This window comes from Chenopodium quinoa, unplaced genomic scaffold, assembly GCF_001683475.1.
Source record: "Chenopodium quinoa cultivar QQ74 unplaced genomic scaffold, ASM168347v1, whole genome shotgun sequence".
NCBI classification, from domain to species: Eukaryota; Viridiplantae; Streptophyta; class Magnoliopsida; order Caryophyllales; family Amaranthaceae; genus Chenopodium; species Chenopodium quinoa.
In genome coordinates, this window is record NW_018744143.1 from 2,496,134 (window position 1) to 2,519,646 (window position 23,513).

At 35.5% G+C, this 23,513-nt stretch overlaps 3 protein-coding genes and 1 long non-coding RNA gene across 5 annotated transcripts; 2 read left to right on the forward strand and 2 right to left on the reverse strand.

Annotated features, from left to right (window-relative positions):
• The first annotated feature begins 366 nt into the window (after positions 1-366).
• Positions 367-1,374, forward strand: LOC110693327. The gene has a single exon (XM_021870479.1). The coding sequence runs from the start codon at positions 634-636 to the stop codon at positions 1,117-1,119; it is 486 nt and encodes a 161-aa protein (XP_021726171.1). The 5' UTR covers positions 367-633; the 3' UTR covers positions 1,120-1,374.
• A 3,308-nt stretch (positions 1,375-4,682) lies between these two features.
• On the reverse strand, positions 4,683-8,724 carry LOC110693262 (DNA repair protein XRCC3 homolog). Its single transcript, XM_021870421.1, has 3 exons — positions 7,335-8,724; positions 6,380-6,479; positions 4,683-4,768 (listed from the first exon to the last, which is right to left on the reverse strand). The coding sequence occupies exon 1, from the start codon at positions 8,528-8,530 to the stop codon at positions 7,586-7,588; it is 945 nt and encodes a 314-aa protein (XP_021726113.1). The 5' UTR covers positions 8,531-8,724; the 3' UTR covers positions 4,683-4,768; positions 6,380-6,479; positions 7,335-7,585.
• A 6,066-nt stretch (positions 8,725-14,790) lies between these two features.
• LOC110693328 lies at positions 14,791-16,018 on the forward strand. Of its 2 annotated transcripts, none has more exons than XR_002505577.1 (2): positions 14,791-14,987; positions 15,383-16,018. XR_002505577.1 is itself a non-coding variant. In XM_021870480.1 (2 exons), the coding sequence occupies exons 1-2, from the start codon at positions 15,183-15,185 to the stop codon at positions 15,803-15,805; spliced, it is 543 nt and encodes a 180-aa protein (XP_021726172.1). In that variant the 5' UTR covers positions 14,791-15,182; the 3' UTR covers positions 15,806-16,018. The 2 variants fall into 2 exon arrangements, 1 of the variants encoding a protein (XP_021726172.1); XM_021870480.1 differs by having other exon boundaries at positions 14,791-15,302.
• Positions 16,019-16,982: 964 nt separating this feature from the next.
• On the reverse strand, positions 16,983-22,647 carry LOC110693263. Its single transcript, XR_002505571.1, has 3 exons — positions 21,631-22,647; positions 21,450-21,491; positions 16,983-20,001 (listed from the first exon to the last, which is right to left on the reverse strand). It is a non-coding gene; the product is annotated as an uncharacterized LOC110693263 (long non-coding RNA).
• Between the last annotated feature and the right edge of the window lie 866 nt (positions 22,648-23,513).

Here is a 23,513-nt window from a genome sequence, read left to right on the forward strand (position 1 = left end):
TTCCCCCTCTGATTAAAAGTCTCATGGTGAATTAAAAGATAAAGGGGCTTACTTGATTAAAAGTGAAAGAATTACCATGCAAACCTTGAGACCTGAAATTAATGTATTTCAAATGAGACGAACAAAAATTACAGTGGTAGTTTTGATTACGAGTTTACATCATACTATTCTCCGTATTGACTTTATTTAACTTAGTTTGTTTCCCAATGAGTATGCAACTACGCATGCATATCCTATGCTTGTTTCAACATCGTTCTGTCAATAAATATAATGAAAGAAAAAAGGTTACCTATCCTTATGATATTCCTACAATTATCAACAAAAAAGCCAAGATTAGAGCTGTCTAAAGGCCATCTTCTCCTTGAAGCTTGAATCACCAAGTTGTACCAACTGTATGGTACATTACCTTTAATCCTTCATAAAATTAGATCATAGTCACTTTCTTTTTTGGTTACTAAAGCAAGTATATATGTTTGTTCCAATCTTACTCAAGACAAAAGCTAAAAAGGTGACACAAACATCATTATTATAACACTCACCATGTTAATCTTCCTCCTTTTCTTTTCTGAAGTTCTTTCATCATAAGTTCAAATGTTAGTGCATAATTTCTAGTCCTACCAAACAAAAATCACAATGCCTAAAAAAATAAGCAAATCAAGCATTTTTGCTCTTCTAAAGTGCATATCCACATGCCAAGATCACACCAATGGCGATTCAAGACAAGGCACAAGGGTAAGGAACTTAAGTGATAGAACAATAGAGTTGCAAATAAGGGTAGGATCAATTCTCAGGAAGGTACACACATTGAAGCCGGGATCATCGAAGCGACTCAAGAGCAAGAGTATCTATAAAGCTTATATGCCTCAAGGTAATGATCAAAATAACGGCGATGATAATGGGAAAGGTAATATAGTTGTGAAGAGGTATGCATACTATTATGATGAAACATGCATGCCATATGTATGGATACATGATGCAGGAGGAAGTTTTTCAAGGATGGTTAAACAACAGTATATTAGTCTTGAAGATCTAAGAGATTGTTCTGAAATCAAGATATTTAGAGACCACCAAAAAGGGTGTATTGCTGTTAGAAAAAAATTCAGGGCTGATTTCTGCTGACCCTGCTAGTTTTAACGAACAAGTCATATATACTACTACAGTTGTAAAAAAATTGGGATTGTTTTTGTGTTTATGATTTTTTTTAGTATGTTTAATATCAAATCTGTGTATTTTGATCTATGTGGTTTGATATATTGTTTAAGATTTGGATTTTTTTTTTTTTAAATAGAAAAAAAAATATATACAAAGTTAGTAAAGTCTTCTCTCAAGATTGTAAGTTCGATCAAGATTTGGAATCAAAATGATATTTTTGAATGTCTGTGTCGATTGGCTTTTAAGTGATTTTCATGGATATTATTACAATAGTTATAAATTTCCATATTATGCATTTTTTGTTAATATTCCCTGCATACCGTCCATGTCACTATGAAAATCGAACTATTTATTTTTTTTAAAAAAACCAAAAACCGCTAGATGGTTTGTTCGTGATTTTTTTGTTTTCAGCTTTTTTTTTTTTTTTTTTTTTTAAGAAACCAAAAAAAGTTGTTTCCACTTTTCTGTTTTTAAAACAAAGGAACTAAACACTATTGAGATACTAAACGTACTTGAATTAATAGTTTGCTTAAAGCTCATATAAACAAAACAAAATAATAGAAATTGCTAATTCTTAATTAGCAGTTTTGTTTCGAACCAGTAATTTTATTAAAAATAATTTTACTCCGTAGTGTATGACGTGGTACACAGGGAACATTAGCAAAAGGTGACATAATATTGAAATTTATAACTTTTCCAACAATTTCTATGGAAATCGCTCATGGCTTTTAGTATTTGGTGTGAAGTTTAGACAAAAAAAAACTATAATAATATTGCACATGACTATTTGTGAGATAAAAAGCTAACATAATTTTGTCGATTGTCCTTGTTCAAATGTGTCATTATAATATTTTATAAAACACGTTTTTTATTTTTTTTTCTATAATAATGTCAATATATTTTAATCTTAATTGGTGCTTTACACAAAATATTAAATATAGTCAAATTGGTATTTTATTTTATTTTATTTTTTATTTTTATACTATCTAATATATTAAAAAAAAATATTAATTTAGGCCTAGTTCTCTTCACCTAAAAAAAAAATATTCTACAAAAATAATTTCAATTATGTAAAACAATCTTAGTTTATATTAGCAAATATAAGTTTAGTTCAATTAATAATTTTAGTATAGTAAAAAAAAAAATTATTCTTTAAAAATTAGTAACTTTAAAGAACAAATATTATATTGAATCAGTAAAAATAATTTCAGTTCTAAAAATTAATTCCACTTCAGTAAAAATAGTTTAAGTTTAGCAAAAATAATTTCAGTTTAGTATAATTAATTTCAGTTTAACAAATATAGGGTGTAGTGTTCAAGTCTTATATTTAATGATAATTAATTAAATATATTATTGGTCAAAGTTGAGCGTTCGCAAGTTTGTCGGGCAAATTGGGCAATTATTTGCAACAGAGGAAGTAATACAAGTTATTTGATTTGTGGAAAATACACCCTATGTTTTTTTTAGAATGCCTCATTTTGAATGACACATTTGTCAATGCAAAACTTTGATCAAATATATCTTCATTTACCATTAAATATATATAATGAGTTGATATTAAAAACCTATACATTGAAACGACTCCATCAAATAACCATATGTCTTTGTTTAATCTTATACTCCATCTGATCCATATTATTTGTTACATTTGTCATTTTTACGTGGTTATTAAGGAAATGCTTTGGGAGTACATAAAATGAGAATAGTTGCTTTGGATGTAGGTAAATATTTTGATAAATGAGAATAACTGCTTTTGTTTTTGTAAGAAAAATGAGAATAACTACTATAGAAGTAGGTAAAAATTAATTTTAATTTAAGAAAATATTAAAATATAATAAACAAAGGAAGACGCTAACAATGACAAACATAACAAATACTCCGTGATATGGAATAAAGGAAGTATTATAAAAAGTTAGAAACTCACATTCGAAAACTATACATTAGTGTTTGTTTGGTTGTGAAAGGAACTAATTTCCCATGGTAATCTACAATTCATGGGAATTAACATCCCTTATCTATTTCTTATGAATTAGCTTTAATGTGTTTGGTTGAGACTAGGGAAATCACATGTCCTAGAATTTGGAATAAAGCTGAACAAAATTGAGCCAAAATCGAGTGAATTTCATCGATTAAGCCATCAGGGATTTTAAAGATAATTATCATATGTGGGAATGGCCTAAGCAACGGCCAAATCAAAAATCGAACATAAATCAGACATAAAACGAACAAACTCCAGCATAAAAATTGCAAAATCAGGGAAAAATTGAGAAAAAACTTAACAAAATCGCAACAAAAAATCGCTTAAAAAATTGAGAAAAATCGCATAAAAATGCTCAAAAAAATCGCAGCAAAAATCATAAGAATATAATGAATAGAAAGAATTGAATCATAAGAATTGAATTGCTTACCTAAGAACAAGAGAAGAGAGAAAGACAAGCTTTATGGAGAGAGAGAGAAGCTGGTAATTTGAGCATGGGTTTGGAGGATGAGTAGAATGCGTGGGTTTTAGAGATTTTGGGAGGGTTTTATTTGAGCGTAAATTTACATTTTTGCCATTACTATTAGAGTGATCTCAGCTGTTGGATCTAGTTCTATTTAATGGTTGTGATGCATTCTCATATATGATAGATTTCTCACTTGACCTATTCTCACCGGATCCCTTCCCGAATATATATATATATATATAGATGTTGAAAACTTCCCAAAGAGTGTAACTTCAAATAGTCAAGCCTATTTATGATTTCCAAGTATGCAAGCTTGACATAACCAAAGATTTGAAGGAAACAAGAGTAGAAGTGGATTCATCGAATTTGTAGGGGGTTAATTATACTTAAAGATTACAGATGCAATTAAGTTTAAATAATAGCTGGCCCACACTGCTAAATTAAGGAGAAACACTCCCAAATTTTATGTTTGCATCAGTAAAACTTTCTGTTTCTATGTCTATTTTCTAACAAGGTTCAAGCAAAGAGAGTTTTTAGAGTTCGTTTATTGAAATTAATATCAAAAGCAAAGTAAATTAGGGCCAGGTATTAGATTGCAAATCAATTTTTAGCACATCTATAAGTAACATATCAAGTAATTTGGGCACTTGTTGCTGCATCACAAGTGAAGAGAGGTATGCATTCAGTCCGATGAACTCCAAAATATATTTCTCGATCCTGGCATTATATTTTTTGGTGCACCTGGCCATATATTTAAGTTCAAATAAAATATAAGTTGAAATTTTTTCTGGATCCTTAATTTCATCATATATTAACATACTCGAACAGAGAATACGGAGTAATAAGTTAAGCAGCAACTCATCTAATTATCTTCACTGTGTGTGCTGCAGACAGACTATTATATCTTACAAATGTAGCTTGTTAACTTTGCAGTGCATTGAGGTATTAGCAAACCGATAAACAAACAGCTTAGGAGTTGTAAGTGAACTTGACGCCGGAGCTGCCATCCCCAAGACAATTACACCGTTCATGAAAACTGCTGATTGACCGTGCTAGGCATGCATCCCATTGTTTGCTTTCAGACATTGTTTCTGCAACTGTATCAATCTGTGATTGCCTAATGTTCACAACCTTCTCAGATTTAGTTATGCACAGAGCAGCTAACTCGGCCCCTGCATGTATACAGTCATATGGCAAAATCAGTTATTTCAACTACAATCTACAATCACAGCTAAAGAAACTTGTAAGATGTGTTTTCATCCTATACATTGGATTTAGATCAATACAAATTTACTTATTTATCCAAGCATTGCTAAGCCCATAAAATTTTCAAAAAAAATCATTACAACATCCCAGATTGGTTTCAGCTTCCACATGTATGTCCTATGTCTCTTATATTTACACCTTGAATGAGTTGTACTCAAAATAGCAAGTGAACAGAACCTCCTACCACAGCACCATGCCCACCATCAATATACTACCATCAGTTGGATGGCAGCACCACAGCAGTAAGTGTCGTTCATTTTTGTTACCAACTAAACTACCAAATTACTTCTACATATTGTTTTGCCTTTGACATTCAATTCTACATAGAAAAAAAGGAGGAGAATTTAACTATTTGAGAATTTTCCTACTAATCAGCATTTAGGTTCATAATGGCAAGATCTATACTCTCCTAAGAAAATTAGAACATCCATGAAAGCCCCAACGTGTTAGAATTCAACCTTTGAACACTCAAACTGTGACACTAAGATGTGGCCAATACACGCTCAGCTAGGATACAGCTGCAATTTCCAGAACTGCTACTCATCTAACCACATTCCACACAGGCTCTTTTCTAGAGGTTGAGGTTTTTGACTAAGTAAACAATTCCCAAAAAAGGAGCCTTCTATCATATTAAGCGTCCTTAATCACATCAAAGAGCATTAGCTTGATTCTAATCAGAAAATAAATTGATCTTCCAATCAACTTCTCAAAATTCAACTTCAACCACAAGATGAAAGCTTTACATAGCAATCTCAAGTCAAATGATAATCGGAGAGAAAAAGGCAATGGTCTTTTGGTAAAAGTGTACAGACAAGGTTTTTTTTATTTTATTTTTTCCTTTTTTCCTGTAGAAACAGACAAGGTTGAATGGCCTAGAGCAACTACATAGTCCAACAACACCAAGAACAATAATCAGTATGGACTTTGTCATATTCAGATGCATGCAACCTTACCCTAAAGCCTAAACAATAATAAGAATGTCCCACAGATACAACATTATGAACAAAAAATTGAAGTGGTGTCCGCGAAATGGAGTAAATTTAGAATCCCTTCACACAAAGTATTTCAAGTACTTTAGTCCGCAACGCCTGAAGGGATTCATGAAATTTATCTCACATATCAGTATCCTATCAATTGATCACTTTCCCACATCAAAAACATCTTCAATTATATCTATTCATCAAATTTCCAAGAGTATAGTAATAAGCAAGCCCAAATAATTTGACCAAGAAATCTATGAAAAACCTCATTTTCATACTGTCAGCAGCGCATAAAACAGAACAATCAATGAGTCAGCAATAACAATATTCCACCAAAAACCAATACTGCTAATCCAAAACCCAAATCATATAATCCATAAAACTCATCATACATACCCACCAAAACACCCCAAATATTGAAACTTCACCCCCAGAAATTAAAACATTACCCTAAAAATATGCAGGAAAAACATTGTTTTACATAATCAGAAATTATAAAATAAACCGTAACACAAGATAATTGAAAAAGGGCATTACCTTGAAGAACATGACCTTCAGGGCCAAATGGCCAATAGAAGAATCCCCATAAACATCACAAACAACTCTGCCTAGAATAACACCAGTCCAAGCAATGGCGCTGCGAGTCAATACCAGTAGCAATTAAAAGAGTGCAAAAGTAGTAGCAGAAAGTTTGAGATTATGACCAAAGATGGATCCTTTCTCCATTTTCATCAGTGTTGAATTTTTATTTATTTATTTATTTATGGAGTTCAACCACTAATTTAAAGAGGTTTCTTGTTTACTTTGTTGTGCACTTTTGTTTTGTTGACCTCTTCTCAAGTTTATCAGTAACTTGGAAAATTTGGAAACTCTATTGAGGTCATGTTAGCTCATATTGAAGAGAACAACTTCTTTTATCATAACATTCATAAGGGTACCATAGCGAACAGGCACTTATAATCAAACTTATAGGCTATAGCAAATTAAATTTCCATATGCTTTGTAACAATTCTAGCTCATAATAAGAATTGAGACAATCAGACAACAACACATTTCCACTCCATGATAAACTTTTAAAAGTTGCTAACCAAGAGAAAGACGGAGGTGGGAGGGAATCCATTCAACCTTATTGACAGCTTCAATGCCTTTAATTGCAGAGATTATCACTATAAATTTTACAAGTGCCTGATACCTGTGAGAGACACCAATCCTAGAGTTTTGAAAGTTCAGAACGAACTTAAAAGAGGCAATGAGGCATATAAAGGATTTCAGAAGAACAAGACTCTTGAGTCAAAACAGTTCATAAGCACACAACACAGCAACCATTCTCCATCATTGGGTACAAATGCTCCATTTTACAACCTTTTGGAACCCTAAAACAATTTTTTTTTTTTTTTTTCCATATCTATGACAAGCATCAAGGCTATTATAAGAGTGACACGTCAAGGACAGGAAATACAGGAGCAACAAATGCATTACGTAGATCACTGACCTCTGGAAACATCTTACTGGATGAGTACATTCCCTGGACAACACAGGCGACGCTCAGAAGACTATCAGCAAAAAAAATGTCGAGAAAACATGGCAGTAATTTGCCTTTAAACATTTGCTATGAACAAACAACTCACTACTGACACTAAATTAAAGCTAATTACTCGTAAGGAACTAATGTTCTGGGTTACATCCCACTATTTACAAGATGAGATCATCACAACACATACTAGATCAACAGCACTCTTATCTCTATCGATGACTACTATTTGCAACAAACTGATCTCTACTTTCAACCCCGAAAACCCCTTCCCTTCGGATTGTGAATTCACACGAAGACGGTGGTAAATGAGGCGCGAAAACAACATGGATATGTCTTCTATTACGCATATTAACAGAATACTTCCCATCTTCCTCAACAAATCCACTCCCCTCACCTACAACCTCCTCACTTCTCGATATAAACAACCTTGTATTAACACAATTAGCCCAAGATAAACCCAAAGCCGGACAAACCCGTCTCCCGGAAGTATACAAACACGCCAAATTCCCTATCCTCAACCCATTAATCCCTTCATTATTCCCCACAAAATCAACCACTTGATTGGTTATTACCACTGCCAACCCAAACTTTTCAGCTAGTGCTCTCAATTTCCCAGCAATCTTAAAAAAGAAAGACAACCTCCGCTTAAGATCAGCAGGGGTGTTATCAAAATCAGACCTGAAAACGGCAGCAATCGAATCAATGATAATCAGCTTAATCGGCCATTGGGTCTTATTCCTTCGAACAAGAAAAGAATCTAACTTGAGCAAAACGTCGAACAGGTGGTGTGCATCATCAACCGCCTGAACTAAAACCTTATCCAAGGGATCATACGATGTAGAACCCAAATGGGTATTGTAAGAATCGACGAAAGAGAGAGAAAGCTGCCGGAGCCGGCGATCGGGAAAGGGGAATTCGGTGTATAGATAGAGAGATGAAGCAGAGAAGCCGCCGAGCGTGACGGGGAGTTGGGCAGAGAGGAGGAGCTGAAGGCAGAGTTGGGTTTTGCCGGAACCGCTTTCGGCAACGATTTCAGTGATGGATTTACAAGGAATGCCGCCGGAAAGAAAGCGGTCAAGGATCGGACAAGAGAGAGAAAGCTTTGGGGTGGTGATTGGCTGATTATTAGGGTGAAGGAGGATGGAGGGTTTCATTGGAAATGAGAGAAGGAGAGGAATAATGGTTAATTTAATTTGCAGAAATTGAAGAATTTGATCAAGTTTCTATGTTTGATGTTTTCTTGGAGATTGGAAAGGATGGCGGGAATTATATGAGAGAGATTCAAATGCAACAAATGAGGTTATTTTAATTACTGTACCTATATATATATATATTCTATTTTAAAAAAGTTTTTAATTGAATTTCTCATATTCTCATTTTTCATTCTAGCAAATCCCTATATATATATATGAGATCACGTGAGAACACATCCCTTATATGACAATCATAATCTATATGAGAACAAATCTAGGACCATTGATCAAATTAAATCTAATGGTAAAAAAAAAAAACATAATAATGGCATTTCCGTAATTTCGTGAATTACAGCTCCTTCTCTCTTTCCTATTCTTCTTCGCTTTCACGTTCAACATCTCTTTCTCTCTCTAACCTTTTTGCCACACTCTCTCTCCTCAGATCAGTGTTTTTTGGAAAATTCTATACCAATTTGAAGTAAGTTTATCAATATTATGATCTAATTTGTTTTCAAAAATTCGATTATTTTACGTAATTTACTGAAATCGATACGAACTTACTTGATTTTAGTTTGATTTTAGGTTTATTTGAATTTGGTTTATGTATTGAATATATTGGATTGGGTATTTCGATGATAAATCTGATTCTATACTTCAAGAGCTACATTTTTACTCAATCTCTAAAGAATCGTTGTTTGTTTTAGATTTTTTTCAACTATGGTTGTCGAATTTATAATGTACTGAGACTGGTTATGCAATAAGTACTCAAACTTATTTAATCTTGTGAATATTTGAGCTATAGTTGAAGTTTTGTGCTTTATCCATTATTTTTTATTATGCCCACCACCTGTTAGACGAATACCCAGTAGAAAATAACATGTTTTGCTTTTATTTTTTTTTAACAAAACATGTTTTGCCTTTCTCACTCTTTGAGCTCATATTATATTTGTTGCTCATTTATGAAATATGAGGTTTTTGATTTTGTATAGCATATCTGATGAAATGTATGTTCTGTTTGGAGTTATAGTCATTTGTTAAATTAGCACTAAGTATTTGCTCAGCAACTAAATATTTGCTCATTTGCTAAATGAGCAAAAAATTGATTGCTCATTTCCCAAATGATCAAAAAAATGTTTGCTTATTTTACAAATGAGTAACTAATTATTTGCTCATTTGACAAATGTGGCTCGGCCTGAATCTGAATATTATTTTGCTGACCATTGTCTTAGATCTGCTCAACCTTAACCGTTAGCCAAAATGATTTTGCTTGTAGCTTCTTGGCCATGATCATCCAAGCATTTACTAGCTAGTTTTCTTTTATGCCTTCACTAATACCTCATTGTAGTAAGGAAGTTGGCTTTTTTTTGTATAGTCAGATATGCTACTAATCACAATCTTGTGTGATGTCTGATATATGTGTGCATCTTCTCCAATGTGCTGACAATAACAGCTTACTGGCTTATAAAAAAAACAGGGGTAATGAATGTATTGCTCAACAATTCAGAATGGAGTATTAAAAAAAAAGTGTGGGGTTTGTTGTTTCAGACTTTCAGCCATTCAAGTTGTGTTGGGCTTGGTGGCTCTAGTTTTGGTGTCATTCAGAGATACCTGGCTACCTCCAATACAGACACACAGAACCAAACTCGGAACATTTGGAAGAATGGCTGCATCACTCCATGTATGGTTGATTTTGGGCTCTTTTTTTCATAGCTATTGTAAACCACATTGGGTTGTATTTTTTACTTCTAAGGTTTTATACCCATACCTAGCTTGAACCTTCATAGAGACGTAATAAATACTATTCTTCCAATTCTGAACAACTGGTACATACTTTGTGTTATGAATTTTCAACGGTTACTTTTTTCTATTTGTCTAACTTTGCCTTATGATTACCCTTTTCTTAAAATGAGTAAACAAATATTGCTCATTTAAGCCGATTGATGCAAAAGAGCAAAACAATGTTGCTTATTACAATATTTTGCTCATTTCGTAATTGAGCAAAATATTTTTAATCATTTCATAAATGAGCAAAAATATTTTTGCTCATTTCATAGATGAGCAAAATATTTGCTCATTTCATAAATTGACATAGAAAAATAATTTAAAACATATATATTTTAGCAACAATTCTTATTAATTTATAGAATTTGTTTTATACACCCGGGTGTACCGTACACCTGGAGTAATTTACTAATTAATTTTTGCTCAATTAATAAATGAGCAAATATTTTTGCTCATTTATTAAATGGGCAAAAGTTGATGAGCAAATAACTCCGGGTGTACAGAACAAGCTCTCGTTAATTTATCAAATGCCCTTGGTACTTGTATATTTGCCCTGGTCTCCATTTTCTGCCTACTACCATCACTATGGTTGGGAGGGGAATTACGATTGATATTTTGTGTCCTATGTGTGGTGAAGAGAGTGAGACAACTCTTCATACTCTTGCATTATGTAATAGGGCAGTGTTTGTTTGGTATACTTCTCCACTAAGACTCGAGCTTAGCACTTTTAAGGTTGGATCTTAGAGCTGGAGATGGCGCACACTGATATTATGGTAGGGCATGTTCTGGAGTCTGCTTTGGGATATATTGTTGGGTTTCGTAGAGTCCGACTTTACGCGGAAAAGAAACCCGCCCAAGACCCGCCCACTAATTAAGGCAACTAAGCATGCAATCACATAATTAAACAACAATTAAGAGAGAAAGGGAAAAGGCATTCATACCCTTGACGCGTGCTTCGCTCGATCCCGAGCTCTTACTTCAAAAGCCTAACCTCGCAAATGGAAAGGTCTCCAACGGTTCATACCCTCGAACCCGACTCGAGCGGTCTTAATCCCGAAGGTTAGTCGGGACTTGACCAAATAAAACTAGAGTATTACGAACTTAAGGTTTTCTCACTTTTCTAAGGAGATGTCTTTTTAGTTCAACTCAAGTGTGCTTCCCAAATCCCAAAGCTTGGGTATTTATAGGGAAAGGAGACTTGATCTCCCTTCTCCCATCAATGTGGGAAATTTGCATTTCCCTCATATTATTTTAATCAAAAACAAAATGAAATGCTAATCAATCAACAAGCTCCAAGTGTCACAAGGAGGAAGAGAGAAGGTGAGGACCACCCGGGGGGGACCAAATCACCTTGCTCCCCAAGCCATGCACCAACCTCCTTTGGTCCCCTCCTTGACCGTGAGCTGGCCTAGGGACAACTGGCTGCCAGCCGGCCTTGGCTGCCAAGGCAGCCCAGCTGGCGCCTGGTGCCTTGGCTGTGCTAGCAGCCTAGCCAGCACACGCATGTGCACAGCCAGCAAGCCACACATCCATGCGGGCTGCTGTTGTTGCCTAGCATATGCTGGGCGCTGCCTAGCAAGGCTGCTAGTGCTAGGCGCTGCTCACATCGCAAGCACGCATAGCACAGCACTCGAATGCACAACACGTATTACTAACGAGGCCCAGCCTTACGATGTTGCGTGCTAGCGAGGGGCTGGCTGCTAGGGCCTAGCATGCTAGCAAGCACGCAAAGCACCATGCCTGCGATGCTTGCGATAGCAAGGCCCAGCCTTGCGATGCTTGCGGGCTAGCGATAGGCTGGGTGCTTGACCTAGCATGCTAGCAAGCACGCAAGGCACCATGCTTGCGATGCTTGCGGGCTGTGCTAGGCCATGCCTAGCGTGATGCGATGGCTAGGGCTGCTATGCTAGCACAGCCACACCACACACACGCATGGCACGCATCTTGCGATGCTTGCGCCATGCGATGTGCGTGTGCTTGAGGATGCTAGGCACCGATGACAAGCATAGGTTGGTGACCTCGCCTAGCCTAGCACTCGCATGGCTAGGCCAATGCGAGGCTACGCCTTGGCTCGAACTTGTCGTTTGCTTGATTTACGACGCTCGGTCTCGACGCTCTAAGCTCGATATCCGATGTTTTTGTTCGTAATACTCTGATGACTCATCAAATCCTTCGGATTCATTCGTGTCTCGGATCGGTTGTTCGATTGGGTGCACTCAAGATTAAGCTGTAATATTAATTGTACATTAATATTATTGATTGGAAGCGGCCTCCACCTAGGCATTCCGATCACTTTACCTCACTGAAGAATTAGTTTTCTAATAATTCCGAACCCTCTATCGAAATTATACACTTGTTGGAAGGACACCATTCCTTTCATATATGGTTACGAAAAAATGCCTGGGTTTTTGAAGGGAAGATGGTTGATCTAGCTGGGATTCAACAAAAAGCTATGAGCATAATTGGAGAGTATGAGAAAGCCAATAAATCTACATCAATTATTAATCTGGGTGCTGCTAGTGTTGTGTAGAAATGGGAGAAGCCTGAGGCGGGTTGGTATAAGGTAAACTTTGTACTAGTTGAGAATTTTTTACTCATTGTTTACTCATTTGATAAATGAACAAAGAATTGTTGCTCATTTTGATAAATGAGCAAAAAATTATTTGCTCATTTGATAAATGAATAAAAAATGTTTGCTCATTTGATAAATGAACAAAGAAATGTTTGTTCATTAGAAAAATGAGTAAAGAATTGTTTTCTCATTTGATAAATGAGCAAAAAATTGTTGCTAATTCTTCTTCTTCCCATAGCATTAATTACTTCATCTCTCTAAGATTCTCTTACCTTTTCTCATTTGATTTTCATTTGTGCATTATTACTATATGTGCTTTTGCTCATTTTATTTCAATTATCTCGCTTTAATTTTAGTTTAGTTTGCTCATTTTAATTTCACTTTGCTCATTTGAATTCAGTTTGCTCATTTTATGCCAGTTTGCTCATTTGAATTTAGTTTGCATTAACCTACTAGCTCAACAAGTAGAGCATTCTGCAAATACCCAAAAGATGTGGGTTCAATCCAACGTAGGTTCATTTGTGTAATGAGGAGACAAAGCGTTTATATGAGAGTTTAGTTGTAACAAATTTTCTATAGTTTTTAATCATTTCAAGCCAATTTTTTGCTCATATATTTTTTTGCTAATTTGATTTTCTTTATTTTTGATTAATTTTTTTAGTTATTTATAGTTATAACCTATGTAGGAATTGAACCTACATCCTATGCATTTGCATAGTGTTTTACCAGTTGAGCTAATAGGTTTTATCATATGTTATAAATATTTTTGCATATGTTCTAAAATTTACTGAACATGTTCCAAAGTTTACTGCAACCATTATGAAATTTTTTGCTTATGCTCTAGAATTTTTTACCTAAGCTCTAAATATATGTCTTAAATTATTTTTCTATGTTCTAAATTTTTTCACCTTATGTTGTCCAATTGATAAATTAAAAAGAATTGTTGCTCATTTGATAAATGAACAAAGAATTGTTTACTCATTTGATAAATGAACAAAGAATTGTTGCTCATTTGATAAATGAGCAAAGAATTGTTTGCTCATTTGATAAATGAGCAAAGAATTGTTGCTCATTTGATAAATGAGCAAGGAATTATTTGCTCATTTAATAAAAGAGCAAGAAATTGTTTTCTCATTTGATAAATGAGCAAAGAATTGATGCTCATTGATACATGAGCAAAGAATTGTTTTCTCATTTGATACATGAGACTTAACTTATGTACATGTCATCTTTCATTTATATGGCTATTCATGACAATTGAGAGTTTTGAGAACTATTTAGGCATATATACCTTAATCCTTCCATATAATCAATTTTAGAAATAACAACATCCAAATGCAGTAACATACTCTTCTCGCTCATTAGAATTTAATTACAGTAACACACTCTTTGAAAATTTCACAAAAATTAAACCTAAAAAAGTTCACTCAACAGAATTCGAAAATGAGCAATCAAATAAGAAAATACAAGTCATCTAGAAACCAAATTTTAGGTCATAATTCCAAAAAATACGAAAATTGCAATAGAATTCGCAAATCAGCAATTAACATAAACCGGACAATGAAATCAGCGGATTTTTTTTCCCAAATTAAGCTTTATACGGAAATTATTTACGAAATTGGTCTCGTGGCAAAATTATTTCCCAAACTAAGCTTCTGAGGTGAAACGCTGTCTCGGACAGCGTTTTACACTCAGTTTTTTTAAAAAAAAAAATTCAAGACATAAAACGCTGCCTGAGGCAGCGTTTTATGGTAGTTTGACTTTTTTCAAAAACTTCGTATTTCATACCTGTTTTATACAAATAAACGCTGCCTGAGGCAGCGTTTATATCTTTAAATGAAACGCTGCCTCAGGCAGCGTTTCTTGCGGGAATTATAACGAATTCCAGGCCTTTTTTTCTCACTATTTCACGCAATTTACACACTCTCTCTCTCTAACTCTCATTGTCAGCAACAAAGAACCACAGCCGTTGCCAACGCCTCCCCTGCCGTGCCGCCGCCCCTGCCGCCGCCAAAGTGAACGGAAGTTGTTGCCGGCATTGTCTCACTCACTCTTTAAATCCGGGTAAACCCTAAATTCGTAGTACATTGTTGAATTTTACATTGAATAGTTGGTAGTAGATAGTTGTTGTATGTTGTAGCAAATTGTGATGTAAATTGTATTAATTTGTTGCTAATTAGTAATGAAATGTGATAAATTGTTGAGCTTTGGGACCAGCGGTTGGAGTCCATCGTTGACGGTCACCTGTTTCAGGGTGTTATGGATCCGCGTGATCCTTACATGGTATGGTACAGGCAGATTACACGCCTTTTCATCAACCCTACCTACACCCCACCGTCCACGCACTACCATCCAGCTTATGATGTTATCAGCGGACTTGTGAGTTTTTTCAGTTTCTTGTTTTCCAAAATTATTTGAAATTTTATATCATATTACTAATTCATAGATGATTACTGCAGGCGGGGGATATGGGTGCGATGGTTGATGCACTTTCAGATGCCTTAGCAGCCGTACCCACCAGAGCCCAGGTTGAGCGGGTGCGAGATATGGGCATACATAGCTTGCAGAGATATGGCCATGGCCATCTCGTCCACCCCAGGGACGATCATGACCCCAACTCCTTCCATTCACAGTTCGACTTCGGACAGAGTAGTGGTGGAGGTCATACTTCGGGCTCTACACAGGCAGAGGATTACTTCATCCATAACACCGCTCCCGGCCACAGCCAGGATGACTCATCGTCTTGCCAGCTGACTCCTCCACCGTCCCGAGACCCATTCACCACCATTCAGCATTACACGAGGCGTCCGAGGCGTGTTCGTAGACGAACGGAGGACACACAGGATGGAGATCAGTTAACTCCAATACATGAGTCCGGATAGTATTAGTTAGTTGATCCTTTTGTGGTACTCAGATATTTAACAATGTTGTATATAACGCTTACATTATTAATACAAGAAATGTTTTCTAAATGACTCTCTGTACAATTTGAAGTTTATTTCCCTTATTTGTCCGAATTTGACTTTTGTTAGTGAAACTATATCTTTTATATCCGTTATATGTATCAAGCAGCATATATTTGGTCTCCTGCACTTAAAGTGCTGTTTTACGATGGTTATCATGCTGTTGGGGTTGTTTCCAGTGTTTGATGGTTGTCAGTGGTGGTCGATGGTGGTGGAAAGGTTGGAGCTGGTGGTGGGAATGCTCTTGCGTTGTTTAGGGTGTTTTATGGTAGTTTATGGGTGGTTGAGAGTGGCGGCCGGTGGTGGTGGGGGAGGTGGTTGATGGTGGTGGGGGTGGTGGTTAATGATGGGGGTGGTGGGAATGTCCTTGCGTTGTTTATGGTGTTTTGCATTGCATAGGGGTGGTCGAGAGTGGCGGGCGGTGGTGGTGGGGGAGGTGGTAGATGGTGGTGGGGGTGGTGGTTAATGATGGGGGTGGTGGGAATGTCCTTGCGTTGTTTAGGGTGTTTTGCATTGCATAGGGGTGGTCGAGAGTGGCGGTCGGTGGTGGTGGGGGAGGTGGTTGATGGTGGTGGGGGTGGTGGTTAATGATGGGGGTGGTGGGAATGTCCTTGCGTTGTTTAGGGTGTTTTGCATTGCATAGGGGTGGTTGAGAGTGGCGGCCGGTGGTGGTGGGGGAGGTGGTTGATGGTGGTGGATGGTGGTGGGGGTGGTGGTTGATGGTGGGGCTGAGCTGATGCTGCTGGGTGAGGGTGATGTGTAGGGGCAGCAGCAGATTGCAGAAACTGCTGGTGATGCTGGTAATGCAGTCTAGCAGAAAAACGCTGCGTGAGGCAGCGTTTTATGCTTTAACATAAAACGCTGCTTCAGGCTGCGTTTTATGCTTCAAATAAAACGTTGCCTCAGACTGCGTTTTATGCTTCAACATAAAACGCTGCCTCAGGCAGCGTTTTAAAGCCCATATACATATTCCAGTATAATTTGGCAAAATATACTAGTATATTTTGCCAAAATACATACTTGAAATTTTTTTTTAAAAAAACTGGGTGTAAAACGCTGTCCGAGACAGCGTTTCACCCCAGAAGCTTAGTTTGGGAAATACTTTTCCCACGAGACCAATTTGGTAAATAATTTACCAATAAAGCTCATTTTGGGAAAAAATCCGAAATCAGCAATCTTACATAAACCGAACAATGTAATTACAACTTCATATCAAAATGAAAATTATGACGAAAAACCAAAATTAAGAGCATGAAATTCGAAATTTACTAACCAAAACTATATATGAGTGAACAAGAGGAGGGAAAAAGTAGCGATCCTAAATAAATCGAAATTACAAATTTTCTTCGCTTTTGTTCATCTAAGGTATGTAAATTTCGATTTATTTGTATGTTGAATTTGCTCGATTCATTTGTAGTTTGCTCGATTTGGTTTTGATTAATTCGAGTTTGAATTAGGGTTTTTTGCTATTTTTTGTTTGATTAATTTGTGTTTCATTTCTTAATCAGATTAAATAGTTGAAAATTTGGGGTTTTTTGTTTGATTCATTTGTGAATTTTGATTGTTGCATGTGCTTTAATTTTAATTGCGTTTTTTTTTTTACTGGATTAGCCATTTTTCTTTTTTGGTTTTGTCTTCAGCGAAATTTGGGTTTTTTTTTTTTTTTTTTTTTTTTTTTTTGCTATTTTTTTTATTCTTTCTAAATATGGATCAGGGAGTTAGGGGAATGTTTAGCGATGGTGGAGAGGTCAACATCAAAATAGTAGGGTCAAAAACTTGTGAATCTTTTCTACTTGGAGGATGCTACTCTGTATTAGATTCTTGTATGCTACATTGTTTGTTTGAGTTGAGAAATTTGATTATTTGATTAACTAGTTGGTTTACTTTTATGAATTTGGTCATTTTAGATCATATTAAATCTGGTGAATGTAATGATTCATATTGAAGTAAAATTCAATTCCACATATGCAATGCTACCAGAAAGTGACTTGCTATCAGTTTCTTGATACCTTTAGTCCTTCATGGTCTCATATTGTATGACCAAGTGAGAAACCAATGTGAGGCCCTTGTGACTGGTAAGCAACAGAAGATGTCAGTGCTCCAAAGTTTCAAGTAGCAACAGGAAACCAAAGCTATTGTTCTTGCTTAGGGCCACCACCCTCATTCCGTCTTAAATTATTTTGCTCATCGTTTGTTTGATTTTCTTCTTATTTTGCTTAGGTTTCTGAATTCAACATCTTCTTCCAATTTGAGGGATTGGACTCGATAATATAATATGAACTTATGTTTTTTATATTGTTGAGTGTGAATATTTTTATCTTGTGTAAGTTAATAGTTATTAATACCTAGTAGTTCTTTGGGTGGATGATTTGTGATTATGTTTAGTGTTCTTTGTTTTTCGAGTATGTCGAATTTGGCTAATCTACGTTGTACGTTATTCTTGTCATGTAAGATTAGCTTTGTTGATTTTAATTGATTGAGCAGAGGTTTGGTGCTGTATTGCTAGCTATTGTAGTGTGGGTGAGGAGGGAGTTGGCCAAGTAGTATGTTGCAGGGTGGTCAAGGAAATAGAAAGTAATATTTTACTTACTTTTTGAGATTTTTTACTTACTTTTGAGTTATTTAGCTTTACTTTGACATTACCACATAAATTTCAAGTTTAGCTCTAAAAAAATAGTATAAATATTAGTTGACCCTAGCCCTGCATTGTTCAGATCAATCGATTTTGCTCAATGATATTTGGAGTGGTAGTTGCTACACTTTGACTGGGATTTGAGCATATACTCTATTTATTTATTTTATTTATTGCTTATGATATACTTTGGTTACTCTTGAACTGATGTATAATTTATCTTACTAGCTTTAATGCTTATGTTACCTTTAATGCTTCTCTTATTTACTTTTGAGTATATCTTATTTACTTTTATATTTGTTTTCTTTACTTCAAAATATATTATGTATGAAGGTGAGTGGAGGGGAGTAAATTTGATGTTGTATATGGTGGTGTGCTGTGTATGAGGGTTGATTCTTTTTATTTTGTATGCTTATTTTTCATATTACCGGGCCGGGCTTAAATCTTTTCATCCTGTGTAAGTTGATATGTTATTTGGGATATAGTTTCTTTGGTTGAGATTTGAGATTTTTTTTATTTACTATTGAGCTATTTTTCTTTACTTTGAATTTTTAATGTACACTAGCCTACTAGCTCAAAGGTAGAGCATTGTGCAAATGCACAAATGATGTGGGTTCGAATCCCTCGTAGGTTTGTTCATTAGAGAAAATTATTTTTATTTACCTAACTTTTGAGATTATTTTTTTATTTACTTTTAGAATATTTCGATTTACTTTTTAGTATTTTGTATCTACTTTTGAGATATATGAGGATGACTTCAAAGTATGATGTAAGCGGTCATGTGTAACAAGTTTCTCTTACTCTTTCTTACTATGAAATGCTATGTAATGGTACTTTGGAAGAGCTTGCTATACACTGGTTTTGAATTTTGATTTTTTTTTTTAAGCTAATTTGATTTACTTTATAATTATTTTGATTTACTTTTGAGAAATTTTCAATTACTTTAGTGTGTTTCTATACATTAGTACACATTAGAGTTGATTTGATTTATTTTGGTTGGGAGTTCTATCAAACACCTTGCGAGTATATGATTTGTACTCCATTGGAGATTCACAAAGTTGCTGGCAGTCAGAACCGAATCAAGCTCAGTGTGCTCAAAGAGAGCTTTGTTTCTACACAGCCAGATGGCCCACGCCATTGCTAGCAAATGCCCCAAATCATCCTTGTCAATTTTACTACAAGCCACAAGAATTTTACCTAGAAAGAGGTAGATGCTGCGTCATGTAGAAGCTGAACAAATTTGCCGCAGGACCATACCTTTCTTGCAATATGGCAGTCAAAGAGTACGTGGTTAACAGACTCAACCTCTACCCCACAGCCACCACAAACATCATCAGGAGCAACATATGGCGATAAAACAACAACTCTTTCACGGCAAGGCTACCTCTGCAGGCTTTCCACACAAAATGATTTTGTTTCGGTTGTCTGTTCTTGCACCAAATAGTCGCCTATAGATCCCTGACATCTTCTTGCACCCTATTCCCTGCAGCATTAAGGACACCAAGTCTCCCCAGTCAAATAACTATATATAGTTTATATATACATATGATGAAACAGGGCTTTCAAAGCCAAATAATTTTTCATATACAATAGAGCTTATTTGATTTACTTTTTAGTCATTTTGATTTACTTTGAGGTATCTTAATAACTTTATAGTGTTATACTTTTGATCTCTTGGATTTACTTTTGAGATATTTCGATTTACTTTTGAGTTTTTTTTAGTTACATTTAGAGACAACCTATGTAGGAATCGAACCTACACCCTCTATGCATTTGCATAGTGCTCTACCATTTGAGCTAATAGGCTCTAAGGGCAACAATTCACGGTTTATTCAACTAACAATGACCACATTTCACTTGGAATACAGGAGAAAGAAAGACCAATTCTTATAATATCATTGTAGAGGATGAAAATTTGGAAAGTGCCTGCAACCTTCCCAATTTCTGCATAACCATAGCAATTACATTGCATTCTAGCACTATTGTTTGCCAGCCACATTTGGAAGCTACTATGAGCCAATAACGTGGAGCCGCAACCATCACTACTCCCCACTTCTTGACCTCACCTGAGTTCTTGCTAGTGATTGGCTGGTGTATAATAGCCATATCAGTTAATTGCTACAAGTTTACACTTTACACTCTCCTCTCCTCAATCTTGCTGTGCGCTTATCCTACATCCTAGCCCTAACAAAACCTACACCATACCATAATACCAGCACACAGCAACCCACAAGCATTTGTCTTCCCCCCTTCTCTATTATTTCCTCCAAGTCAGGGCTACTATAGCACTCACCAAGCATATTAGAATAATCAAGCCATTACCATATAATGTAGGAAACGTCAAATATTATTAATGTTTTTGAGATTTTATCAAGACACAAAGAAGAACAAATTAGTAAAATGAATAAAGATTTACCAGCTGGTGAAACTGATGCTTCTTTGAGTAGTGAATTATTATTGAGAAACACAAATTGTTTTCACTAACTGACAGCTTGGCAGTCCTTCTATATGCCCTCAAAACAACATGATTCTTCTTATATATGCCCCTTCCATCTAGAAAATATAATTTAGCATAGAATTATTTGATCAAAACAACAGATTAAGAGTGAGTTGGGGAACAAAGAATTATTTTAACTGATTTGTAGCTCAAATGTGTCAAATTTCACACTATTCAAAATCCTTCACTCAGATAATTCTATTTCTAAATTATTTGAAGTATGCTACATTGTAGCATTTTGTCAAACATTTGGTGAGCATCAAAATATCTATTATACTTTTAGAGAAATATAGTTTACTTTTGCACAATTTTAGATTACTTTAACACATTTTAATCAAATTGAATTGCAATTTGATTTAAAATTGAAGAAAAACAAGAAATATTAAAATTGAAATTAAATTTGGCTATTTAAGAAAAGACATAAAACGTCTTACCTCAGAAGCTGCTTCAATGGAGTATCAAAAGCTCGAAATTCCCTTTAATGGAGAATAAAAATCATTAGCTTCGATGAAGCAAATCAAATTGTTAACGAAATTACAAATGAATGCTCCAAATTAATAGGATATACCAAATTAAACCCTAAAATCCGAATAATACCAAATTTACAATAATTACCTCTATAGTTGAGAAATTGTGCAATTAGTTCAGCAAATTATCGAAGAATTGTTTAAATTGTAGCAAAATTCATGACTTTTGAGCTGATGATTGAGGTGAGAAAGCTTGAAAAACGCTAGAGGAGAGAGAAAATGTTGTCAGCGAGAAGAGGAGAGAGAGACACAAGTTTTTTTTTTTGGCTAATTTTCTGATTTAATCATAACACAATCGCAGCCATCCACTTTGTTTTAATCTGACGGTTGAAATGAGTTCCTAGTTCATATTATAGGAGAGATTCCCATTATAACCTGGTCCGATATATACATATATATATATGAGATGGAGGTGGATTTAATTTGCAGAAATTGAAGAATTTGATGAAGTTTCTGTGTTTAACTTTTTTTTTCTTTTTTAATTTTGTTAATTTTGACCAATAGGGTGGTGATATGTGAATCCTTCGTCGAAAAACAAGTCGGAATTAAAGAAGGGGTGGTGATATCTACTGGTTTAGCGTTTTGGGGTGGTATTTTTAATTTCATAAAAAAAAAAAAAAAAGTGGTTAATTAGAAAGCTGGTGTATTTTGGATTTTGAGGGTGGTTTTTTTCTTACAAAATTTCTTTTTTAATAATACTGACTTAAAATGTCACACAAACCTAGCTTGTCACGTAAAATTAAGTGTAATTTAGAGGTGTTAATTTGAACGTTTGGGTCGAGTTTGGCGAGGCTAGGTCAGGTTGAGTCTAATTTCAAAGTTGAATCATGCTAAATTATTGTGTTTATTCGAGTTGAAATCTGAATCAGATATTTTCTAATCTGTTTCAAATCGAATTGGTTGGAAACATAAATTTAATTTACTTGGAACCGGTTGAGTAGGTAAACTTTCATTAGTATCAATTTGGTTACAGAAAAATTGCCCAGAATAATCCCATCTTAATAGTCCCATTTTACTTGGAACCGGTTGAATAGGTAAACTTTTTTTTAAAAAAAAATAAAAATAAATATACACGTATCACCACGTGATTGGTCAAAAAATAAGTTTTAATTTTAATTTTGTTATGATTATTAGTAATTAGCTATTAATTAACTATTTTTAACTTTTTTCTAAAAAAAAAATTAAAACCATACCAGCTCCACCACCACCCCAGCCACCTCCCCGCCCAAACCGTCGGCCCAGACAAAGCCCATAGCCGGCAGCCCATCGCGACCAGAACCTAGATCCACACCGTCATTCGCTGACCCTCCCCTACCCTTTTCCGTCGCCATTAAACCACCACAACAATTACCGATCGAAATCAAGGTGTGGAAATGGAGGCCGAAATCGAGGCGTGAGAAGGGGAGGGGGGCCGAATTCGGGGTGAGGGGAAGGGGATAGGGCCGGAAAAGGGACAAGGGAGGCAGAAGAGCCGGAAACGCGACAAGGAAGGGGAGGGAGGTCGGGATCGGGAAAGATTTTTGAATCAAATTGGTGGTTCAAGGGGAAGAAAGTTGACTGTTTAAGGGGAAGGGGGATGGCGGTCGGCGCGGCCTCCGGCGCCGGGGGCAGGCAGGAGTTCGGGCTGGTGGGAGTGGGCGGCCATGGAGTCATGCGGCGGGAAGGTGGCTTAGGCACCCGCTGGGGTGGTTTTGAAATATTTAATTGTTTTTTTCTATTTTTTTCTTTAAAAAAATTTAATTTTTCTTAATTTTTTTGAACCAATCACACGCCACTACGTGTCAGGTAAATTGCTATTACAAGTTAACTGACCGATTGAGACCTTTAAAGAAGATTGGCATTAAGGGTGGGATTATTTTTATGGATGCCCCAAAGGAGGGATTAATCCGAACAATTTTTCCTTTGGTTAATTAACCATCCTACTGTCCTACGCATGAAGACCACTTCCATTTATTTTTTTTTTTTGGTTGA

Excerpts from the sequence above, each read along its gene's own strand:
- LOC110693328 (XM_021870480.1), top strand. The coding sequence starts at position 15,183 with ATGGATCCGCGTGATCCTTACATGGTATGGTACAGGCAGATTACACGC. Across the intron at positions 15,303-15,382 it reads ATGATGTTATCAGCGGACTT|GCGGGGGATATGGGTGCGAT; the intron begins GTGAGTTTTTTC and ends TGATTACTGCAG.
- LOC110693262 (XM_021870421.1), bottom strand. The coding sequence starts at position 8,530 with ATGAAACCCTCCATCCTCCTTCACCCTAATAATCAGCCAATCACCACC.
- LOC110693327 (XM_021870479.1), top strand. The coding sequence starts at position 634 with ATGCCTAAAAAAATAAGCAAATCAAGCATTTTTGCTCTTCTAAAGTGC.